The 24191-nt window shown below is 36.3% G+C and overlaps 1 protein-coding gene across 3 annotated transcripts in view; it reads left to right on the forward strand.

Annotated features, from left to right (window-relative positions):
* TBC1D15 (TBC1 domain family member 15) overlaps positions 1–24191 on the forward strand; it is a 75453-nt gene that overhangs the window by 1425 nt on the left and 49837 nt on the right. For all 3 annotated transcript variants that reach the window (XM_004752420.3, XM_045072899.1, XM_045072900.1), the window contains exons 2-3: positions 21372–21470; positions 22066–22140. In XM_004752420.3, coding sequence (XP_004752477.1) covers positions 21372–21470; positions 22066–22140 — 174 coding nt within the window. The remainder of the gene's footprint in view (positions 1–21371; positions 21471–22065; positions 22141–24191) is intronic.

Here is a 24191-nt window from a genome sequence, read left to right on the forward strand (position 1 = left end):
TCTTCATAATGGATGCTGATTTTCTGTTTGACTCATTACATATTTGAAAGTTACCCTGCTTGATTTTCTGCCTAGACCCATCCAATTTAGGTCTCTCTAAGGAGGGATCCTTTCCATTTGAGCTACGCTTCCCTCTTTCAGGTGTAGGCTGTTTTTGAGAGAATCCTTAAGATGATGAAGCTCAGTTGTGAAATGTAAGACTTTTTTCACTCTTTCCTTCCAGTCACTCTCTTTCATAATCTGACATCCAAAAAAAAATTATTATTTATTTATTTATTTTAGAGAAAGGTAGCATGCGAGGGGGAGGGGGAGGACGAGAGGGAGAGAGAGAATCTCAAGCAGGATCCCGGCTGTGCATAGAGCCCCACACAGGGCTTGATGCCATGACTCAGAGATCAGGACCCAAGTCAGTATCAAGAGTTACACATTTAGCTGAGTGAACCACCCAGGAGCCCCCATAATCTGACTTCTTAAAATTAGTCTTTTATTAGATAACTGTGCTTCATCATCTCATTTCTTCCCACTCATTGTAAATTGACACCCGTTACCATCATACCACCTAAACTATTTTCCTATGCCAAAAGCTGCCCCTTTCCCAAATAATACTATCATGACCTGCAAAACTCATTTATTCTTCCCTCAGTAAGTTCACATCTGGTTTAATGGTATCATCATTCAGTGGTTGCGTGTAAAACAAACTTGGAGACATCCATTTCAATAAAAATTTATGAACAACCAAGTCCTACCAGTTTACCTCAAAGAACTTTCTTAAATTTCTTCATACTTTTCATTCTCTGTGTTTAGTACATTTAGGCTGTCATTAGTGTTGCGTTCTTAGCTGCTTTTTCTGATTTGTTGCAGTTTCTTTGCCCACAGTCCCCTCTCTCACTGCCACTGGAGGATTTTTGTTTTTTTTTTTTTGGTGATGAACATATCTGATTGTCTCTTCTTTAAAAAAAAAAAACAAAATCTGGGGTGCCTGGGTAGCTTGGTCGATTAAGTATCAGATTCTTAATTTTGGCTCCGGTGGTGATCTCAGGATCATGTCTTAGAGCCCTGCGTTGGCTCTGCACTCAGCATGGAGTCTGCTTCCGATTTTTTCTTCTCCCCTGCCCTTACACTTGTGCATGCTCGCTCCCTTCTCAAAATAAATAAAATTAAAGAAAAAAATCTTTATTTTGTTACTGTCACCATTAGAATAATATTACAGAAAAAAAAATCTTAAATAAATAAAAAAAAAGAAAAAAAAAGAATAATATTACAGGCTGCTTAACATGGCATTAAAGTCCATGTTTCCTTTCTGGCTTTATCTTACTCTTCCTTCCTTTCCATTTTTGTTTTTTTGGGAAAGGGGAATAGGGAAAAATATACAGATGTGAGAGAGTGAGTGTGTATTTGTATGCATGTGTATTTCTTTGTCTCCACACCCTTCCCACCCAAAGGTTCAGCTAAGACCTATCTAGCTTAGAAACCTAGAGCAGTGGATGTTAACCAAGGCTCACAAGAACCACATGTGGTTCTTTTAAAAAAAATGCAGATGATGGTGTATAGAATCAGTGTTGAGATCTAGGATGTAGAGTAATTTTTCTAACAATTGTGTTTTGCTTGCTTTGAACTTTGAGTGTAGGAAGTAATCGAGGAGTTAATCTCTGTCATATGGAGAAGCAGTGTAAGGTAACAGTTAAAAGAGTTTGGATTTTTGGATCCCAACCAGTTTCAAAATTAACCTCTCACTTACTGGTGACTTCAAATTACTTAGTATTTCTGTGCTTCAGTCTCCTCATTTGTGATATGGGGATGATATAGTACTTACTTTATGAGATTGTGAAGAGAATAAATAAATAGAACAAAGCCTGGCATGTGGTAGATGCTCTGTAGGTGTTACTCATAATCTCAGTTTCTCTGCAAGTCACTATCATATGGTTTTGGTATGGGTATAAACTTCATTTGAAGTCAGTTCTAGCTCTAATTCTCATTGTTACTTTAGGAATTGAAAAATACCTTGTTTTAGAAATCACATAGTTTTGATGAATGAAAAATCATCACAGCTGGGCAGTGGTTAAGGAGATGGAACTTGATGGGTTCAAATTCTGACTCCACTGCTTTATGGCTGTATACTTTGGGCACATTTCTTTCTTTCTTTTTTTTTTTAATTTTTTTTAATAAACATATAATGTATTTTTATCCCCAGGGGTACAGGTCTGTGAATTGCCAGGTTTACACACTTCACAGCATTCACCATAGCACATACCCTCCCCGATGTCCATAACCCCCCCCCCCCCGCCCTGCTGCAGCAGCCCTCAGTTTGTTTTGTGAGATTAAGAGTCACTTATAGTTTGTCTCCCTCCTGATCCCATCTTGTTTCGTTTATTCTTTTCCTACCCCTCTAACCCCCCATGTTGCATCTTTATTTCCTCATATCAGGGAGATCATATGATAGTTGTCTTTCTCCGATTGACTTATTTCACTAAGCATGATACCCTCTAGTTCCATCCACGTCATCGCAAATGGCAAGATTTCATTTCTTTTGATGGCTGCATAGTATTCCTTGTGTATATATATACCACATCTTCTTTATCCATTCATCTGTTGTTGGACATCTAGGTTCTTTCCATAGCTTGGCTATTGTAAACATTGCTGCTATAAACATTTGGGTGCATGTGCCCCTTTGGATCACTACATTCCTATCTTTAGGGTAAATACCCAGTACTGCAATTGCTGGGTCGTACGGTAGTTCTATTTTCAACTTTTTGAGGAACCTCCATGCTGTTTTCCAGAGTGGTTGCACCATCTTGCATTCCCACCAACAGTGTAGGAGGGTTCCCCTTTCTCCACATCCTCGCCAGCATCTGTCATTTCCTGACTTGTTAATTTTAGCCATTTTGACTGGTGTAAGTTGATATCTCATTGTGGTTTTGATTCGTATTTCCCTGATGCCGAGTGATGTGGAGCACTTTTTCATGTGTCTGTTGGCCATCTGGATGTCTTCTTTGCAGAAATGTCTGTTTATGTCTTCTGCCCATTCCTTGATTGGATTATTTGTTCTTTGGGTGTTGAGTTTGCTAAGTTCTTTATAGATTTTGGACACTAGCCCTTTATCTGATATGTCGTTTGCAAATATCTTCTCCCATTCTGTCAGTTGTCTTTTGGTTTTGTTAACTGTTTTGGGGCACATTTCTTAACTTCCTTGTGCCCAGTTTTCTCATGGAATTGTAAAGAGGATTTATAAGTGAGTTAAATGTAAATGTAAGTTGTAAATGTAAAGTTGTAAATGAGTTAATATTTGCAAAGCATTCAGAACAGTGCCTGGTGTCAACTAAGTGCCCAGTAAATGTTAGCTGCTGCTATAAATAAGGAAAATCTTTCAGACTTCCTAAACATTATAAGGTTATTATTGGTTAGGAAGTAGTTGAATGTTTATTTTTGCTGCCATTTTCCACAGATTTAAGCTGCTCACCTATATAAAAGCAGTATAGTTATGTAAAATATATTAGAAAAAAGGTAAAAGGAAAGTAGGGATAAAAAAGGTAAATGGTACTGGAAGTACGTTTATTAAATAAACTGTATGCTTTAAGGGGCCCTAGTTCAGCTCTAAGTTTTTTACCAGCCTAAGAGGGTAACCTGATCCATTATAAGGTTTATAGGACCCACTCTCAAATAAAACCCGAAAGCAAAACTCCAGAAAACTAGTTTCTTTAGGGTAGACCAGAGAATAAAGTCTTATCTAGGTTCTTTGTACTATATAATACAATGTACTTATGTGGCATAGTGCATCTTTTTTTTTTTTTTAAGAGATTTATTTATTTGAGGAAGAGGGGAAAGTGTGAGAGTGTTATAGGGAGGGGCAGAGGGAGAGAGAATCTCAAGCAGACGCCATGATGAATGCACAGCCTGATGTGGGACTCCATTCCATGGCCCCTGAGATGATGACCTGAGCAGAAACCAGAAGTTGGATGCTCAACCGACTGCACCACTAGGTTCCCCTATATCCCTTTGCTGTTCGTTTTATGCCAGAGGGTAGTTAGTAAATACAGGATACCAATTTGATGCCCTCAGTTCTCTGATGATTTGACTTAATGAAGAGTAGGTTTTTGTTAGCATGAGTGGGTGAATTCAGTTTTGCATAAATACTGTTCTTAGCAGAGCTTTTGAAAGTAGATTTGAATTTGATTATAAACCCTGATTAGTTCTTAAGTTCAGCATTTTTTTTTCTTTAACTGTCTGTTGAACGATGTTTTAACAGTCAACCAAACAGAAAGTGACATTCTATTGTGAATATTGTGGGGAGTTATAGGGACACTGCCTGTATGGACGATCTTTTGTTTTCTATAACTGGTGGACAGATTTGAGTCGAATTACATTAATAATTTAACAGAATGAGTTGAATTTACCTATCACAGAAAAGGCAGGAAAAAGGAGATAGCCTGAAGTAGGTTTTGGCCTTAGACCCACTGCCCTGATTGTTAGTTTACTTTCATTCACTTATTCAGCATATACTTAGTAAGCATCTGATTTGTTTCAGGCACCATAGTAGGCTTTGGGTGTATATTAGATAACCCTTACCTTCTATCTTAAAGACTTAAGTTCTTTAGGGGAAAAATACTCAGTAGCATCCACTTCTTTGCCTTGTCTAAATAAGAAATGCAAAATGAATTTCAAGTCCTTGAAGTAAGTGCTATTTTTCCTGACTGTATTCTGAAGACCAGTAAACTAGTTGACTCATCACGAGGGCAGGGCCTGACATGTTTCACCTGCATCTAGCCAAAATTCTGGCACATAGTATGTATTCAGTGAGTACGAATGAGCAAGAAGGTTGAGAAAATGAGTGGGGATTGGAGTGGGAGAGATGGAGTCACTAAGAGTGCTCTTGTTTTGGAGTTAAAAAGTCCTATTTTAGTACACTTGGGTTTCACTCTGTTTTTACAGTGATTGTTTTAGAATTTAGTTCGGTTGAAAAAAAAAACCATGAAACAATTAGGAAATCAGCTGTTACTTTTTAAGAGTTTGTTGTGATGACATTCATAGTGGGAATTCATTTTGTAACTTAGATTTAGTCCCTTCTGATTCCCTTTAGATATGCTTATAGTGCTGTGAAACCCTTCTGCTTAAGAAATGGAAAGGATATTCTAGTATCTAGATTTTCCTGGAGAACTTTTCTTTTCCTAGACTAGATTTTATAACATGGTAGTGTATTCCTGGTGTAAAATACAAAGTGAATATGTGGTTTTTTTTTTTTTTTTTTTAAAGATTTTGTTTATCAGAGAGAGAGAGGACATGCACAAATAGGGGCAGCTGCAGGCAGAGGACCAAGCAGGCTTCCTGCTGAGCAAGAAGAAGCCTGACGCAGGAGTCTCTCGCAGGACCCTGGAATCATGACCTGAGCCAAAGGCAGACATTTAACCCCCTGAGCCACCCAGATTTCCCTTTTCTGGCATTCTTTAGCAGACATTTAAGTACCTGTTGTTTGTTCTTTGGATACTGAGTGGATAAGCATAGACTTTATTTTTGACACAGTACAGTAGTTTGCAAATTTAACAAGTTTATGAATTAATAAAAACATGGCTTTTATTGGGGAAAGAATTAAAATGTTAGGTCTTTGGTGGGACATAGCTGCTGGAATTAAATGAAAAATTATGACCCAGCTTTTTTATTTTTACTTTTTGGTGGAGGGTAATCCTTATGAGATCTATTTACTGTCTCAGTGTAGAATACTAAAATGTATATGTAGTCCTTACTATAAGAGAAGTAATTCATTTATTCCTCCTTGTACCTCCACAGGCAGCTAAATTATTCCTGTTCTCTCATCTGAGATTGTTTGGCATACTGTTGCCCTTAAGAAGCCTGGGTGGCTCAGTGGGTTAAGCCGCTGCCTTCGGCTCAGGTCATGATCTCAGGGTCCTGGGATCGAGTCCCGCATCGGGCTCTCTGCTCAGAGGGAGCCTGCTTCCCTCTCTTTCTCTCTGCCTGCCTCTCTGTCTACTTGTGATTTCTCTCTGTCAAATGGATAAATTAAATCTTAAAAAAAAAAAAAGAAGCAATAATAGTTCTGCTGCCTGCCCTTTGAGACTTGTAACATCCTTAATATTTCAACATCTCTATATCTTCGCTCTCAGAATTTCTGTGACTTGTTACTCTTAAAACCATTTATGTTCTACATTTCTTTAGTTCCGCAGTCATTAGTGATTGACTTGTCCAAATAAGACTCACTGTTTACTTTTTTCCTTCTGTATTCCCTATCTCAGTGAATAACCTCATCCACTCAGTTTGTCCCTGATTTCTCTTCCTCTCCCACGTCTTAATCAGTCCTGAAGTCTTATCATTTTGACCTTCTAAATATTTTTCTGAGCCTCTGCCTTTCTTCATCCCCACTGCCACTGCTGTTCTTGCCACTGTGAATCTCTTCCTGCCTGGATTACTGCAGCTGTTCATTCTTGGCTCTGCAGCCAGTGTGTGTGCTTAGAAAAGGCAAGTCTCACCATGGCATCCCCCTGCTAGAACTTTTTATTGGCTTTCTAGTGGCAAATTCCAAACTTAAGGACAAATTCCAGACTCCCAGATTTTTGAGCATGGTTTATAAAACTCTTTGTGATCTCATATGGTCTCTACTCTTGTCTTCTTGTCTCTAAGCTCTTTTTTTTTTTTTTTTTAAGATTTATTTATTTATTTATTTATTTGACAGAGATCACAAGTAGGCAGAGAGACAGGCAGAGAGAAAGGAGGAAGCAGGCTCCCAACTGAGCAGAAAGCCCGACTCGGGGCTCGATCCCAGGACCCCGGGATCATGACCTGATCCGAAGGCAGAGGCTTCACCCACTGATCCACCCAGGTGCCCCTCTAAGCTCTTTAATCTCTACTCTCTGGTCTGGTTGCTAGCCCTGCACTAAACTACTGTTGTCGGTATAGAATATACACTCTTTGCAAAGAGCATCAACCCTTTTCTAGTTAATATTGTCACTCTTCAGGTCTCAGCGTATATGTTCCTCTAGTTAAGTCTTTCTGATTTCTCATCTTGCTGAGTCCTTAGGTCTAGATTAGATATCATTTATTAGGTCCTACTGTGGTAGCCTATTCATGTTTGTATCATATATTGTAATTATTTGTTTTCTTATTCTAATCCTTCTTAGATTGTAAGTGCTATGAAGTCAGTGACTGAATCTTACATATTTATACTAGAAACATGCGCTGTGCCTGGCACATTGTATGCATTCAGTATATATTTTTTTGGAGAAGTAACTGAAAATGATCTCTCATTCAGGAGCATGTGCATAGTTCCCTCACACTCTGCTGTGACCATTTATTTACTGGTTTACATGACATGAGTAGTTTAGGCAGATCCTTCTTTTTTTTTTGGTGTTTGGTTTTCCACCAAAATCTCTTTATTCCCAACATTTAGTTGAAGCTCAATAAATGTGTTGAGTGTATATGAGTAAAGAACTTCTAAATCAGATTAGGTGGAGTGGAGGTGGTGGGAATAGTTCATACGGGCTGTTGCTCTTTTGAAGGATTTAAGAAGTTATTTGCAGAGAGACTGTGTAATGAAGAGAACAGAGAGCACACATAAAAAGGCACAGGCTTTGAGGGAACAGGTGACTTAAGAGTGGACCTAGGCAGGAAGTTTGTATGTATTGGGGAGTGTCAGGTGTTGATTAGCTGCAGAAAAATATAGTCAGAAGGATTTTTAAGCTCAGGCATGACATGGTCAGATGTATATTTTATAAAGACTAATTTTCACAGTGTTTACACATTATACACTTTACCAAATTATTGGAAGGTGACTTGATTGGGAGAAGAGAGACTAAAATGTTATTTTAGCAACTCAGGATAGAAATGATGAGGGGTCAAGATCAGAGATGAAGGTTTGAGGAATTTAGGAGACAGGGTGGGGATGATGAAGAAAAAGTTAGGACAACTCAGTGGAGGGGATGTCTTTGATAGAGCTGGGAATACCAGAAGAGCAGATTTAGGGTAAAACATACTGAGTTTAAGAGGACTGGGTAATTCAGATGAAAATATCAAGGAGATGCTTAGATATTTGGGTGTGGAATTCTTTAGAATTTCTGGGTTCAGGGGCACCTGGGTGGCTCAGTGGGTTAAAGCCTCTGCCTTTGGCTCAGGTCATGTTCCCAGGGTCCTGGGATTGAGCCGTGCATTGGGCTTTCTGCTCAGCCGGGAGCCTGCATCCCCCCTCTGTGTCTGCCTGCTCTCTGCCTACTTGTGATCTCTGTCAAGTAAATAAATAAAATCTTAAAAAAAAAAAAAAAACCTGTTTTAAAAAAAAAAATTTCTGGGTTCACTCTGGTATTTTGTGGAGATACCTTCATTAACCAAAGTTTAAAATTTCAATATGCTTAATGGTTTTAAAGAAACTGAATTTTTAAAACTTTTCTTGTTAAATTTAAGTTGTAAAATTCACGTAGCTACTGCAGTTCAAGAATGTATATTAGGCATAGTAGGAGTTAGATTTACATATTCGAACAGATATTTAGGGCAAGAATTTTATCCGTAAGCTTAAAGTAAATTTAAAATATCTGGGTTGAATTGTAAAATTTTGAAAATAAAGATTATGATAATCAAAATACAAATAAAAATCTAATCTCATGCAAGTGTAGGTACACTATAAACAATTACTTGCTGCTATATTGTGCAGCTTGCCTTTTCAGCTTTTTTTTTGGTCAGAAAGTAGCATGATCTTGAGTTGGATGGTCCCAAGTACATTTCTCTTTATCTAGAAAATTGAGTTTATTTGTTTGCTTGCCCCATTTTTGCCTTTTATTTTTTAACTTTTGCTAAATTAGAGGTTAGCAAGTTTATTCTAAAACATTTGCTGGGCCTAGAGTTCTTTTAATAAGTTATATCTGGAAGAGTTCCTTTACTAAAGGAAAAAATTTGCAGTTTATTTTGCCGTCAGCAGGCCATCATCACTGAGAGTTTAATAAATATAGTTACCTGCTTAGGCATCTTAGCAGATATTAAAGAATAGATAACAGCTGGAGGGTATGAGGCAGTTTTATTCCAAATGGACTCTCCTTTTTTTTAGTACTTTAATACATTGTTCTTTTTTTATCCTTCCCAAGAAGGTGGGTAGCACTTCGAATATTCTAACTCAAGATTTTACCTTTTTTATAACATTGCCAGGTACATGCAAGGAGCTTTATCTTGTTTATTTTTCTGTTCTTCATGTTGTCTGGCACATAATAAGTGCCTTAAAAAAGTATCAATTTGAATCAGTTTTATATAATTAGCCTAATACCACTAAGTCTTAATACCACAAGTTTTTGTTGATAGTATTTTGCTCCCTATGGACACCTAATCTGCAGTGAAAACAGGTGTAATCTAAAAAATTTTTTTGAAGCCAGGATCAACTTCCCTTTATTTTCTTTCTTTCTTTTTTAAGAGTACTATCTTGACTTACATATTTACTTTTATATGGAGTTTTAGAGTTTAAAACAACAGACCTTTCATATAACTCATTTTTCATGCAGTTTTGAGGTACAATTGACAATAAGCTGTACATATACATTGTGTAGTTTGATAACTTATGAGGTATATATACACTGTGAACCCATCAACACAATCAAAATGATGATATTTTTGCCAGAGTGTCCTCTTGACTGTCAGTAATCTGTCACTACCTTTACCCTGTCCATAGGCAACCCCTGAGCTTTTTGTTACTGTAGATTCGTTTACATTTTCTAGAATTTTATATAAATGGAATTACATAGTTTGTACTCTGTTTTTGATTTTCATTCAGCATAATTAGTTTAAGATTCATTAGTGTTGCATGTATCATTAGTTTATTCATTTTAATTGCCAAAGAGTATCCCATTGTGGATATACCAAGATTTATTCATTCATTAACCTGTTCATAGAGATTTGGATTTTTTCTGGTTTTGGTTGTTATAAATAGAGCTTCTGTGAAAATTGGTATAGTCTTTGTTGAACAGATGCTTCCTCTTTTCTTGGGCAAATACCAAAGGGTAGAACGGCTGGTCATAATGTTAGTTGCACGCTTAGCATTTTAAGAAACTTCCAAGCTGTTTTCTCAAGTAGATGTACCATTTTACATTCTCACTGTGCTGTATGAAAGTTCCAACTGTTCCACATCTCTGTTAAAATTGGGCATGTTAGTCTTTTTAATTATAGCCATTGTAATAAATGTGTTGTATTTCATTATGGTCTCTGTTTGCATTTCCCTAATAATTAATGATGTTGAGCATCTTTTCATGTGATTACATGCCGTCCTATATTTTTCTTGGTGAAGTGTCTGTTCAAACCTTTTGCTCATTTTATTTTAAACTATGTTATTAGTTTTCTTGTTCCTGAATTTTTTGAGAGTTTTTAATGTTCTGGATATAAGTCCTTTATTAGATATGTGATGTGATTTGCAAATGTATTTTCCCTGCCTGAACCTTGGCTTTTCATTTTCTTGATAATGTCTTTTAAAGAGCAGAAATGTTCAGTTTTGTTGATGTGTCAGTGTTTTTCTTTTATGCTTTTGTTGTCATTTCTAAAACACTCTTGCTAACCAAGGGCCATATCTTTTTCTTCCTCAGTTTTGTAGTTTTCATGGTTTTTTTTTTAAGATTTATTTCTTTGAAAGAGAGAACACATGCATGTAAGCACAGGGGAAGGGGCAGAGGGAGAGAGAGAATCTCAAGCTGACTCCCTGCTGAGTGTGGTGCCCAACATAGGGTTTGATCTTACCACCCTGAGATCACAACCTGAGCCTAAACCATGAGTCATATGCTTAACTGACTGCCACCCAAGTGCCCCTGTATATTTACTTTTACACTTAAATCTGTGATCCGTTTCAATTTAATTTGTGTATATGGTACAGTGTATGAAATTTATATTTTGCACACTGGTATGCAGTTTTTCAAGTGCTGTTTGTTGAAAAGACTATTGCTGAATTGCTTTGATACTCCTTTTTTTTTTTTTTTAAGATTTTATTTATTTGACAGAGGGAGAGAGATTACAAGTAGGCAGAGAGAAAGGAAGGGAAGCAGGCTCCCCGCTGAGCAGAGAGCCTGTTGTGGGGCTCTATCCCAGGACTCTTGGATTATGACCTGAGCCGAAGGCAGAGGCTTTAACCCACTGAGCCACCCAGGCGCCCCTGCTTTTGTACTTCCATCAAAAATAAATTTACCGTGTGTGTGTGTGTGTGTGTGTGTGCGCGCGCGCGCGCGCTTATGTTGATTTTGGAACTCTTTTTTCTGTACTGTTGGTCTATTTATTTCTCTTTACATCAATATTACATTTTCTTGTTTACTGTGAATTTATATTGAATCTTATAGTGAGATATGTCTGTGCTCCACCATTATTCTCTTTCAAGGCTGATTTGATTATTCTGGGATATTTGACTTTCCACCAAATTTAGAATCAGCTTGTTAATATCTCCAGAAGATCCTGTGGGGATTTTGATAGGCATTGCAATCCATATAGGGGTCATTTTCAGGAAGAATGGACATCTTAACAGTATTTTGTATTTAATTTAGGTCTTCTTTCATTTCTCTCAAATACTTTTATAATCTTTAGTTTAGAGGTCTTGCACATTTTCCTTTAAATTTATACCTGAGCAGAGAAAGACAATTATATGGTCTCATTCATATGTGGAGTAGAAGAAACAGCGTAGAGGATCATAGGAGAGGGGAGGGAAAATGGAAAGAAATCAGAGAGTTGCCTGCCTCTCTGCCTACTTGTGATCTCTGTTAGATAAATAAAGAAAAAATCTTAAAAAAAAAAAATCAGAGAGGAAGACAAACCCTGAGAGGCTCCTAACTGTAGGAAACAAACAAGGTTGCTGGAGGGGAGATGGGTGGGGGATGGGGTAATTGGGTGATGGGTATTAAGGAGGGCATGTGATTTGATGAGCACTGGGTGTTATATGAAACTGGTAAGTTATTGAATACTACACATCTGAAACTAATGTACTATCATCTGAAACTAATGTACTATATGTTGACTAATTGCATTTATTTTTTTTAAATTTTATTTTAAAATTTTATTTATTTATTTGACAGAGATCACAAGTAGACAGAGAGGCAGGCAGAGAGAGAGAGGGAAGTAGGCTCCCTGCTGAGCAGAGAGCCTGATGCGGGACTCGATCCCAGGACCCTGAGATCATGACCTGAGCCGAAGGCAGCGGCTTAACCCACTGAGTCATCCAGGCGCCCGACTAATTGCATTTAAATAAAAAAGGATTTATACCTGAGTATTTGATATTTTTTGATGTTGTTGTAAATGCTGTATTTAGTATCTATTTTTATATAAATAAAATATATAATTGATTTTTGTATATTGATCTTGAGTCCTGGGTCTTTGTAAATAAATTCGCTTAGTTTTAATAGCTTTTATGTAGTCTACTGGATTTTCTACAAGGACAATCATATCATTTACAAATAAGTTGTTTTACTTCTTCGTCCTAGTCTAGATGCCTTTAATTTATTTTTTCTTTATTGTGATATCTAAAACCTTAAGTACAATGTTGAATATAGTAGTAAGGTTGGACATCCTTACCTTGTTCTTGATCTTAGGAAAAAAGCATTCAGTCTTTATACAGTATTTAGTATCAGCTGTAGTGTTTTATAGATGCCCCTTATCGGACTGAGAAGGGTTCCTTCTGTTCTTTATTTGCTGAGAGTTTGTTAGAGATGGATGTTGGATTTTGTTGAATGCTTTTCCTGCACTTTTTGAGATGATTGTATGGTTTTTCTTTAAAATTTTTTTTCACTATGATAATTTTACAGGGATTGACTTTTGAATATAAAACCAACCTCAAGTAGGGTGTAAACCCCATCTGGTCATGAAGTATTTTCCTTTTTACATATTGTTGGATTCAGTTTGCTAAATTTTGTTTAGAATTTTTTGCATCTAAGTTCATGAGATACATTGGTCTATAGTCTATATGGTTATATGGTCTATAGTTTTATATTTTTGTGATGTTTTAGTGTAATTTTGGTGTCAGGGTAAGGCTGGCCTCATAGAATGAGTTGACAAGTTACTCTTCGTTTTTCTGGAAGAGTTTGTGTAGGATTGGTATATACTTCTTAAATATTTGGCAAGACTCATCAGTAGAAGTATCTGGGCCTGGAATTTTCTTTGAAGGTTTTTAACTACAAATTCAATTTCTTTCATTGATACTGAGCTACTCAGGTTACCTATTTCATCTTGAGTGAGCTTTGACAGCTATGTTTCTTAGAAATTTATCTGTTTTGTCTGAGTTGTCTAATGTATTAGTCTAAGTTGTTTAAGAAATTTCTTAGTATCTTTTCCTCCATTTTCCCCTTAGTGTCTTTCTTCTATGTGTAAATCTGTATTTATGTTAATGCTCTAATTCTTAATATTGGTTAATTTGTGTCTTTTGTTTTTTTGTTTTTCCTTACCAGTCTGGCTAGAGTTTTACCAATTTTATTCTTTTTTTTTTTTTTAAGATTTTATTTATTTATTGGCAGAGATCACAAGTAGGCAGAGATGCAGGCAGAGAGAGAAAGAGGGAAGCAGACTCCCTGCTGAGCAGAGAGCCCGATGTGGGGCCCCTGAGATCATGACCTGAGCCGAAGGCAGCAGCCTAACCCACTGAGCCACCCAGGCAGCCCTACCAAATTTATTCTTAACTCGTTTTTGGTTTCATTGATATTTCCCTCCCACCATTTTTCTTTTTTTCTATTTTTATTGATTTCTACTCTGATGATTGTTTCTTTCTGCTTACTTTGGGTTTAATTTACAATTCTTTTTCTAGTGTCTTAAGGTAGAAGCTGAGGTTATTAATTTGAGGCCTTTTTTTCTTTTCTAATAATGGCATGTAGTGCTATATATTTCCCACTCACTAAGCACTGCTTAGTGACATTGCATAAATTTTGATATGTGTTTGCATTTTCTTTTTTTTTTTTTTTAAGATTTTACTTATTTTTTTGAGATAGAGAGCCAGAGAGAGTACAAGGGGTGGGAGGCCCAGAAGGAGAGGGAGAAGCAGGCTCCCCACTGAGCAGGGGAGCCTGAGTTGGGGCTCCATCCCAGGAAACCAGCTGAGCCACCCATGTGCCCCTGTGTTTGCATTTTCATTCAGTTCAAGTATTTCCTAATTTTCCTTTTGAATTTTTCTTTGGTCCTTGGATTATTTAGAAGCAGGTTATTAATTTCTAGATATGAGGGAATGTTCTGAAGATATTTTAATCACTGATTTATAATTTAATTCTGTTATTGTCACATAATATACTTGAACTCTTAAATTTACCGAGATGGCCCAAAGTATGATTTTTTTGGTAAGTGTTTTGTATACACTTGAAAAGAATGTGTATTCTGTTGTTGGGTAGAGTGTTTTGTAAGTGCCAGTCAGGTCGAGTTGTTTGATATTGTTATTCAAGTCTTGCATTGAGACTGGTTTCTTAACTGTTTTAGGAGTTACTGAAAGAGGTGTGTTGAAATCTGACTCTAATTGTGGAATGTTTATTTGTGCAATTCTATCAGTTTATGTTTAAAATTTTTGAAATTCTGTTATTAGGTGCATAAACATTTAGGTTTGTTAGATTGTCTTGAGATCAAGATAATCTAACCTAGATGTTATTGACTACTTTATCATTGTGAAATTATCTTTGTACCTGCTAGTATTTCTTTTGCTGTGAAATTTACTTTTGTCTGATATTAATAAAGCCATTCTAGCTTTCTTTTCATTGTGTTCATATGATATATCTTTCTACCTTTTTTAAAAGCCTGTTTGTCTCTATATTTAAAATACTTTTAGGTAGGATAGAGTTTGGGCTTATTTTCTGTCCAGTCTCACAACCTCTTTTTGGTTGGAGTCTTTAGATGATTTACATTTAATGAAGTTACTGATGTGGTTAGGTTTAAATCTGTCATTTTGCTATTTGTTTCTTTTTGTCCCATATTTGTTTCATTTTCTATTTCTGCCTTCTTTGTGGTTAACAAAGTAGTTTTAATTATTGTGTTAAAAAATAATTTTTGTTAACTTTGTTGACTTATTAGCTATATCTCTTAGTGATTGCTTTAGGGTTTATAGTATATATCTTTTACTTTAACTTACCTTAATTTTTACATCTTTAACATTTATTTTTAAGAGTTCTACTACTTGGTGTAAAGTATAAGAACTTAGAATAATATGCTTCCATATCTCTTCTCCTGAACTTCCCAGCTCTGTGTCCTCAGTTCCAGGAGACTGCTAGGTATCTGTTGGGTTTTCTCTGTCTTTGCCAGCTAGAAACTCTTAAGATAGTAAGCTCTGACAGTGGCATGGCTCACCTCATTTGTTTCTTTGAGCAGTCATTGTCTTTTATTACCTGATTAAAAAAACATTGTTTCATAGGTTTGGCTGGTTTGCTTCCTTTTTTGTTTTTGTTTTTGTTTTCTGGTGAGAGGGTAAATCCAGTCTCTTTTACTCTATCTTGGCGGCATGTATATTATAGGGTTTTTTCCCCCCTCTTTTTTTGGTGGGATTAATTCCTACTTCTGCTATCCATGTTTTTTTTTTTTTCTCAATCTCAGGGTGAGTATTTGACTGTGTTCCAAATTTGTTTCATTGATTGTTAGGAACTCTGAGATGATCTTTTTCTTCCAGAGGTTTTTGTTTGTTTGTTTTTTGTTTTTAGAGATTTATTTATTTGAGAGAGAGAGTTCGGGAGGGCACACACATGACCTGCGGGGAGGGGCAGAGGAAGAGGGAGAAGCAGACTCCTTTCTGAGCAGGGAGCCAGTCATTGGGCTCTATTCCAGGACCTGAGATCATGACCTGGATGAAGGCAGACTCTTAACTGACTGCTACCCAGGCACCCCTCTTCCAGAGTTTTTATAATAGCCATTTCATTCCTGTTATTCTGTACTGGTTTTCTTCTGCTCTGTGTTTTCTGAGAGGTGATGTTGTCAACAATACATTTAAGAATTTTATCAGGTGCTAAGTATTTAGAGAATGTCAGTAGATATTTGGGTGGTTGAAGGTCATCATCACCTCTATAGAGTGGGTTATGCCAGTTTGTGATTTATATTAAAGTATGTTTTTTCCCCATTTCATTGGTAGTTTGTGTATCATCTCTGTAATGAAAACATTCTTTCCCCTCCTCTGCTTCCTTTTATTTTGCTGGTATGCTTAGTGATAGGTGGTGCCGTTCCCTCAAATCTGCTAGATGTATCCTTTGGTTTAGTTTCTCAGTGTATGTCCTGTCATTGTTGAATTCATGTCATGATTTCCATCTGACAGTATTCCTTCACTGCCTGTGAGATTTGGCTTAAATTGTTTTTAAAACTACACATTTTGCTTTTATTACCAATGATTTTTAGCATTTTGGTTGTAAAACAAAATGTACGTACAGAAAAATGGCACGTCTATAACTTCATACAGCAAACTTCTTTGTAACCACTGCTTCAGTCAAGAAATAGACCTTAACAGCCCCTCAAGGAGACCTTCCATGTACCATTTTCCCCCAGGTTAACCACTGTCATAACTTTTATAGTACTTATTTTCTTGCATTTTGTAATTGGTACTAGTATTTTTAAAACACTGCTGTCTTGTCTTTTTTTGCTTGTATTTAAATTCTTCTTTTCTGTCCCCTACTTAGTATTACTGGATACTTCTTTCAGTTTTTTTTTGTCTTAGTCTTGCACTTTTTATCTTTTATGGTATTTGATACTTATTTTCTTTAGGTAGTTTGTTTATTCTCCTGTTTCATTTTAAATTCCTCAGCAAACACAGTATTTGATTTCGAGAAATTGAACCACACAGGAATCATGGTCCTAAAACCAAAACCTCAAACCACCCAAATCCTCATTTTGACAACTATATATCCTGTTGCATACAGTTTTCATACTTCATTTTCCCTGCCAAATAAATTGGAAGATGAAGTGAAAACACCCTTTATATCTTCACTAGAGATGTATTGCAGATATGTTTTTGCCATATAATATGTTCTACTGTAGAATATCATAAATTAGTAAGTTATTAGGCTTGGAGACTCTGATACAGACTTTTTATAGTATCTCAGATATGTGTGCTAGAGAAATGATTAGGCTGTTATATTTTTACATTCAGTGCCTGTGTCCCTAGGGTAGCAATCATGGGATGTCTTTGTGCATTGTGTTCCTATTAGGGATGCTTGGTGCAGGTAACTGAGAGTTTCTCTTTGAAAGGAGTCTTAAACATGCTGTGCATATCTAGTAGCACAGACTTTTGTCTCAGTCTTTTTCTTCTCCTGGCTTTCCATTTGCCAGCTTCCCATGGCTTGCTTTGGCAGCACAAATACCATTTGCCAACTTCCTGATGTTAGTTTTCATTGCCTTTTACTTCATTGGAATATGATTTTTTTCTTGTTTTTCTTTCTGACTTAAGTTTGTTTTCCTATAAAGTGTAGAAATTCTTTCTCTTTCAAATTTAAGTAGTAGAAAGAGAGGCATTGCATTGCTGGTGTCCTTTCTTTACTTTCTGTAGCACAGAGGACCTACTCATGTTCACAGTATTGGAATTGCTGACTTCTTCAGATTGGAGTATGAGCATATAGTATACTAGAATAATTTTGTCTGTGTCTTTATATTATGCACCTTATGCTGATTGGCTTGTTATTGTATATCCTTTGATCAAATAAAACTTGTCACAGCAGATCTTTGGATCTCAGCCCCAGACTAGTATAAGAACCTTGATCAAATCACTTAACGTCCCTTGCATTTTTTTCTCAGTTACAAAGTGGGGATGGTAACACGTATCTAATTGTGTTACAACATCAAATGTGATAATATACAAATGCTGTGTAAAGTAATGCTTAATGGAAACATTATGTGCTGATAATAGAATTTTAACTTTTCTTTTTATTTGGCACTAGAGATTATGAAGAAAACCCGAGGAAAGAAATTGGAAGCCTGTTTTACTAAATGTATTGCTTCAGATGAAATGCCTGATATCATAATTATCCCCTGTAACAAAATAATTTTTCATATCAAACAAGCTTGGAGATAGCTTTTCAAATTCTAATTATTACTATTGATGGAGATAGGAAGCAGAATGTCCTATGGCAGAGATACTCCTCAGGAATCAATTCACTTATAGAGTCTAAGGAAGAAGAAATACTGTTTTTTATATTGTGTAAGATCAGAATTTTAGTTGGCCTTCTGTTTTTGTGTTTTGAGCTATTGAAGGTAGTTGATATCTGTAGAGTAGTGTTTTATTAGGCACATGTACCCAGAAGTTGGAGTGATGAGCAGATATAGGCTGTAAAAAAAAAAAAAAGTAAAATCACTCTCGCAAAAGTAGAGTGAAGTACTATATTAAAATCAGTGATTCAAACCAAGATGATATAAAGGGGAGTACTAAGCTTTTTATGTTTAATATTTAGAAGTACAGATGGGAGAAAACAAAAGATTTTTGTTTGAAGATCATATTATTAAATAGTTAGCTGCTGCATTGGTTTATAAATTAAAGACATTTAGAAATTGTTTTTAGTCCTAAGCAGCATTATTTTCTACATCTGTGTCTAATTTCAGAAACTGCTTTCCTCTAGGGAAGCCACGTGGAATTTTTTTTAGTAGGTTCTTGAGGCAGTAACAGTTGAAATTTAATGGATAAAGGCATTGGGAAATCTCCACTCCTTCCTTTGGTATGCATATGGTCTTGAGTAAAGTCACTGAACAGCTTTGTATCACAGTTTATTCTTCTGTAAGATAGAGATGGAAATAAGGTCTATTTCTGACACATTCAATTTTTTGAGGATTAAATCTTTGAGGATTAAATGAGATGAAAATGCTTTGAAAACAATAAATAGTTAAAACTGTTATTCAGTTGTTTCCTATTTGAAATAAATTTTGTACTGATGTAACTAGTTTGGTCCCTTTAAATCTCATAAGACTTCATAAGGTTTAGGAGCTCAGGAAGGTAAGTTTATTAATTTCATTCTATTTTTGTCAGAATTAGTAATTTGTATTGGTTAACATCACACCCTTCAAATGAGAAAGCTGAACATGACTGCTTTCTAAAGACAGTACCTAAGTCTGGGTTTGGAGTGGTGGATTTTTAGCCATGTAATTTGTGCTAAAGAGTTAAGGAACACAGAACCCAGAATGAGTGCAGCTTGGATTTTTTTGTGAGATGCCTGGTACTTAAATGCTTTTAAATATTTTCTCAGCTGAATTACTTAGGAAACTCAACTTTTTCTTAAATGAAGAAGAGTAAGTAACACTTGACCAATATATGCATGGGAAAGAAAGTTCTTTAATTTGCTTCAGTTAGGTAAAGTGTTTTATTTGGTCCTTTAGTATTCACTAACTGTATTAAAGTTCCAGAGTCTGTTAGTCTGTTTAGTGTTAATAGTATCATAGAATCTTAGGTTGCATTGTTAATGATACCAAGCTTTTCTGGTCTAATGAGTCTCCCTCCTTCTGCTATGAGAACTTTGAAGCTCCTTTTTTTTTCTTTTTTAAACATTTATTTTTTTTATTTGAGAGAGTGTGTGTGTGTTGGGGGAAGGGGTAGAGGGAGAGAATTTCAAGTAGACTCCCCACTGAGCGGGGAGCATGATGTGGGGCTTGATTCCATGACCCATGAGATCATAATCTCAGCTGAAACCAAGAATGGTGGCTTAACCAACTGAGCCACTCAGGAGACCTGAAAACTGTGAAGCTTTTAACTACTGTTTTAGCTGAGACTTAGGTGAAAGTATGCTAACCTGTGCTTTCCAGATATGTCTTTGATCTGTTTCTGTTTCAAGCTTGAAATTTTAATGGATTTCTTTCCCTTAACTTTTCCATACTTCCATATTGTGGTCCCAGATATAATTATCTAGTTTAACCTCTTGTTTTAGAAATTGATAAAGTGAAGTCTGCAAAGGTTATAGTTTATACTGCTGCAATTTCCTTTTTTACTTATTAAAAATATTTTTTTTTCAAAAATTTTTGATGATTTTATTTATTTGAGAGAGAGAGAGAGCATGGGAGGAGTGAGGTCGGCGGGAGAAGCAGACTCCGAGCCAAGCACGGAGCCCTATGTGGGACTCGATCCCAGGACTCCAGGATCATGACCTGAGCCGAAGGCAGTCACTTAACCAACTGAGCCACCCAGGCGCCCCTAAAATTGTTTTTTATTACTAAGCAATGTGTAACTGTATTTTAACTTCGAAATAGTCAAGTAGGTTAGAGGCATTAACGTAGACAATTACAGTTTTTCTTTCAGTCTTTAAGTATCCCATTCTCTTTTACAAGTAATCTGTTAACATCTTAAAGTGTGTCCTTCCAGAACTTGTTCTGGGTATTTTACAGTGATTTAGAGAAGCTTTAAAAAAAAAAAAAATGTCATCATACTATATATAACTGGCAGTTTTTTTCCATGTTTGATCATTTGATCTATCGTTTCCTTTATTAATTTCCAAATAGTATTCCCCATAGAATGACTGTCCCAGGCTGTATTTCATTATTTCACTCTGTGTGGGTTTTTAGATCCCTCACTTTCCTTTTTTCCTCCCTCCCTCACCCAGCCTGATGCTATAAATGATAGTATTGTGAATTGTCTCTAGCATATCTTTATGCACATTTGTGAGTAAATCTGTGTACTTTAAAGGTTTTTTATTTTTATGCAAACAGTACAGAATTGTCTCTCACTGCTTCCCAACTCATACCATACCGTCCCCAGTTTTTGCCTTCTGCTTAATGCTGGTCTGGTGCTTAACAACTATTTCATTGAAGGCTATCTTGGGTTTTTGTTTTTGTTTTTTTTTAAAGATTTTATTTATTTATTTGACAGAGATCACAGGTAGGCAGAGAGACAAGCAGAGAGAGAGGAGGAAGCAGGCTCCCTGCCGAGCAGAGAGCCTGATGTGGGACTCGATCCCAGGACCCTGAGATCATGACCTGAGCTGTAGGCAGAGGCTCAACCCACTGAGCCACCCAGGCGCCCCTCATCATTACTCTTGAAAACTCCCATATTATTCCCTGAGTTCTATGCTACTGTGCTACAAAACTCACTGAAATGATCTTAGTGTAAAACATGTGCTGTTCTAGGAATGGTTAGAAAGCATTGATTCCTTATTGTATTTCATCTGTTCTTATTTTTGAATATTTTCATGGCCTTTTTCAGTTTGAAACCAGTATCTTGCTTAACGTTAAGAATATATTTTAAGTGGAGTTCACTTGAGACATGTATTAATTAATGTGACATCTTTGTTTATGGAGATGATCAAGATTGTGCTTATCGCTAAAACAAGCAAACTTCCTTCCAATTTATCTTAGTTTGAAGTGCTCTTAAGCCTGAGTGGTATTTTTAAAATAATACGTTTGTATATGAAATAATCAGAATGTGGCTTTGTATGAAAACATCTAATTTTTTTTAAACAAATGTCAAAATATTACTGTATAATAATGGTGTGATTTTTTTGTTGTTGTTGTTCCAGATTATATATGAACAGGAAGGGGTCTATATTCATTCATCTTGTGGAAAAACCAATGACCAAGACAGCTTGATCTCAGGAATATTACGTGTGTTAGAAAAGGTATGCTTTTAGTAAATTATTTTATTTAATAATTGTTTATGGCAGTGGTTTATCTTCGGGGCATTATCAATAAGTTTGAATTTTATGTGTAAGGTAAGTTTTGTAATTGAACAGTGATGAAAATGAAACATGAAAATGTTTGTTAAAATGAAAATGATGTTAACTTGGAAATGATGTTAAAAGGTGCTTTATTAAAAAAATTTTTTTTAAGGTTTTATTTTTAAGTAATTTCTACAATCAGTGTGGGGCTTGAACTCAGAAGCCTCTTATCAAGAGTCTTGTACTTCACTGACTGAGCCAGCCAGGCACCCAAGGAAAAAAATATTTCCAATAGACCCATAAAGTGGCATGGAATATTAAAAACTTATATAAAAGTTTCAGTATTATAAATTTTTTGTCATGAAAAATAAGCAGAATTTAAAAATATACATAACATTTATTGTCAAATAGTGGTTTAGTTATGATATTGCATATTTAAAATGCTAATATTTAAGGGTTTAATAATTTCATTTTGGGTTCAGGGAATTAAAAATAGGTAACTGAGAATGTAAGATGCTGCTGAATAGTAAATATAGTCCCTAATTTCTTTTTCCAGGATGCTGAAGTAATAGTGGACTGGAGACCATTGGATGATGCTTTAGATTCTTCTAGTATTCTCTATGCTGGAAAGGTACTTAAAGGGAGTGGCTAAAGGAAGTACCACTTTTATTTTTATTTTTTTGTTTATGTGTTTATTCATCATTCACGTATTCATTTATTCATTCCAGTGTAAGGAATGCCATTTTTATTTTTATTTTTATTTTTTTTTATTTTTTTAAAATATTTTATTTATTTATTTGACAGAAATCACAAGTAGGCAGAGTAGCAGGCAGAGAGAAAGGGGGAAGCAGGCTCCCTGCTGAGCAGAGAGCCCGATGCGGGTCTTGATCCCAGGGTCCTGTGACCATGACCTGAGCCGAAGGCAGAGGCTCAACCCACTGAGCCACCCAGGCACCCCAGGAATGCCAATTTTTTTTTTTAAACATTTTTATTTATTTATTTGATAGACAGAGATCACAAGTAGGCAGAGAGACAGGCAGAGAGAGAGGGGGAAGCAGGCTCCCTGCTGAGCAGAGAGCCCGATGTGGGGCTCGATCCCAGGACCCTGAGATCATGACCTGAGCCGAAGGCAGAGGCCTAAACCACTGAGCCACCGATGCGTCCCAGGAATGCCATTTTTAAAATAACTTTTTTGAGGGAGCCTGGGTGGCTCAGTGGGTTAAGCCGCTGCCTTCGGCTCAGGTCATGATCTCAGGGTCCTGGGATCGAGTCCCGCATTGGGCTCTCTGCTCAGCAGGGTGCCTGCGTCCTCCTCTCTCTCTCTCTGCCTGCCTCTCTGCCTACTTGTGATCTCTCTCTGTCCAATAAATAAATAAAATCTTTTAAAAAAAATAAATAAAATCACTCTTTTGAACTGTAATTCTTATGCCATAGTATTTCTCTTTTAAAGTGTGTAAATCACTGGTATTAATACATATGGAGTTGTGTAACCATTACCAGTATCTAATTTTAGAACACTTCCGTTCCTCCTTAAAAAAGAAACTCTACCTTTTAGTAGTATACCCCTCATTCCCACTTAACTCCAGCCTCTTGCAACCAGTAATCTACTTTTTGCTTCTGAGAATTTGTCTGTTGTGGACATTTCATGTAAATGGAATCATACAATATGTGATCTTTCATGACTGGCTTCTTTCTCTTAGCCTATTGTTTTCAGGGTTTATCCATGTTATAGCATATCTCAGTTCATTCTTTTCCTTTTCCTTTTCCTTTTTCCTTTCTTTCCTTTCTTTCTCTTTCTCTTTCACTCTCTCTCTTTCTTGCTTTCTTGCCCACCTGCCGAACAGCATTGCAATTATGGAAATACAGTAGTCTCCCCTTATCCATGGGGGTTGCATTCTAAGACCCCCCTGCATTAGATGCCTGAAACCACAGATAGTATTGAACTCTATACATACTGTCTTTTTTCCTGTGCATACCTATAATAAAATTTATAAGTTAGGCAAATGACATAGACATTGTGATGTGGTGTTAGGCTATTAAATATATGTACATACTGTCAGAAGGTAGATCATCTGCTTCTAGTTGGACCTTTCTGACCACAGATAACTCTTTGTGGAAAAGAGAAACCATGGATATGTGGTGGAAAGGACTACTATACCACATTTTGTTCATTCATCAGTTGATGGAATTTTGGTGTTTTTTTTTTTAGTTTAAATAATGCTGACATGAACATTCACATACAAGTTTCTGTGGGGACATATATTTTTCTCTTAAAAACCTAGCAGTGGAATTGTCGGGTTATATGACAGCAATGAGTTTGCCATTTGTATTGTATATTGACTTACTGTGGAATGTAGAGATTTCTGTTTTATCTCTAATTCACCCTGAAACTCAGGCTCAGTTCTCTGCATATCTTCTCAAAAATATCTATTTTCTTATTTTTAAAAGATTTTATTTATTTATTTGTGAGAAAGGAAAAGAGAGAGGACAGGCAGGGGGATTCCCAGGCAGAGGGAGAAGCAGGCTCCCTGCTGAGCAAGGAGTCCCATGCAGGACTCTGATCCCAGGACCCTAGATCATGACCTGAGCCGAAGGCAGATGCTTGGCTGGCTGAGCCACCCAGACAACCCTCTTCTCAAAATACTTCAACATGTATATGATCTTTGGATTTCATTTTTTTTT

This window comes from Mustela putorius, unplaced genomic scaffold (assembly GCF_011764305.1).
Source record: "Mustela putorius furo isolate JIRA1106 unplaced genomic scaffold, ASM1176430v1.1 tig00537227_pilon_pilon_pilon, whole genome shotgun sequence".
Classification (NCBI taxonomy): domain Eukaryota; kingdom Metazoa; phylum Chordata; class Mammalia; order Carnivora; family Mustelidae; genus Mustela; species Mustela putorius.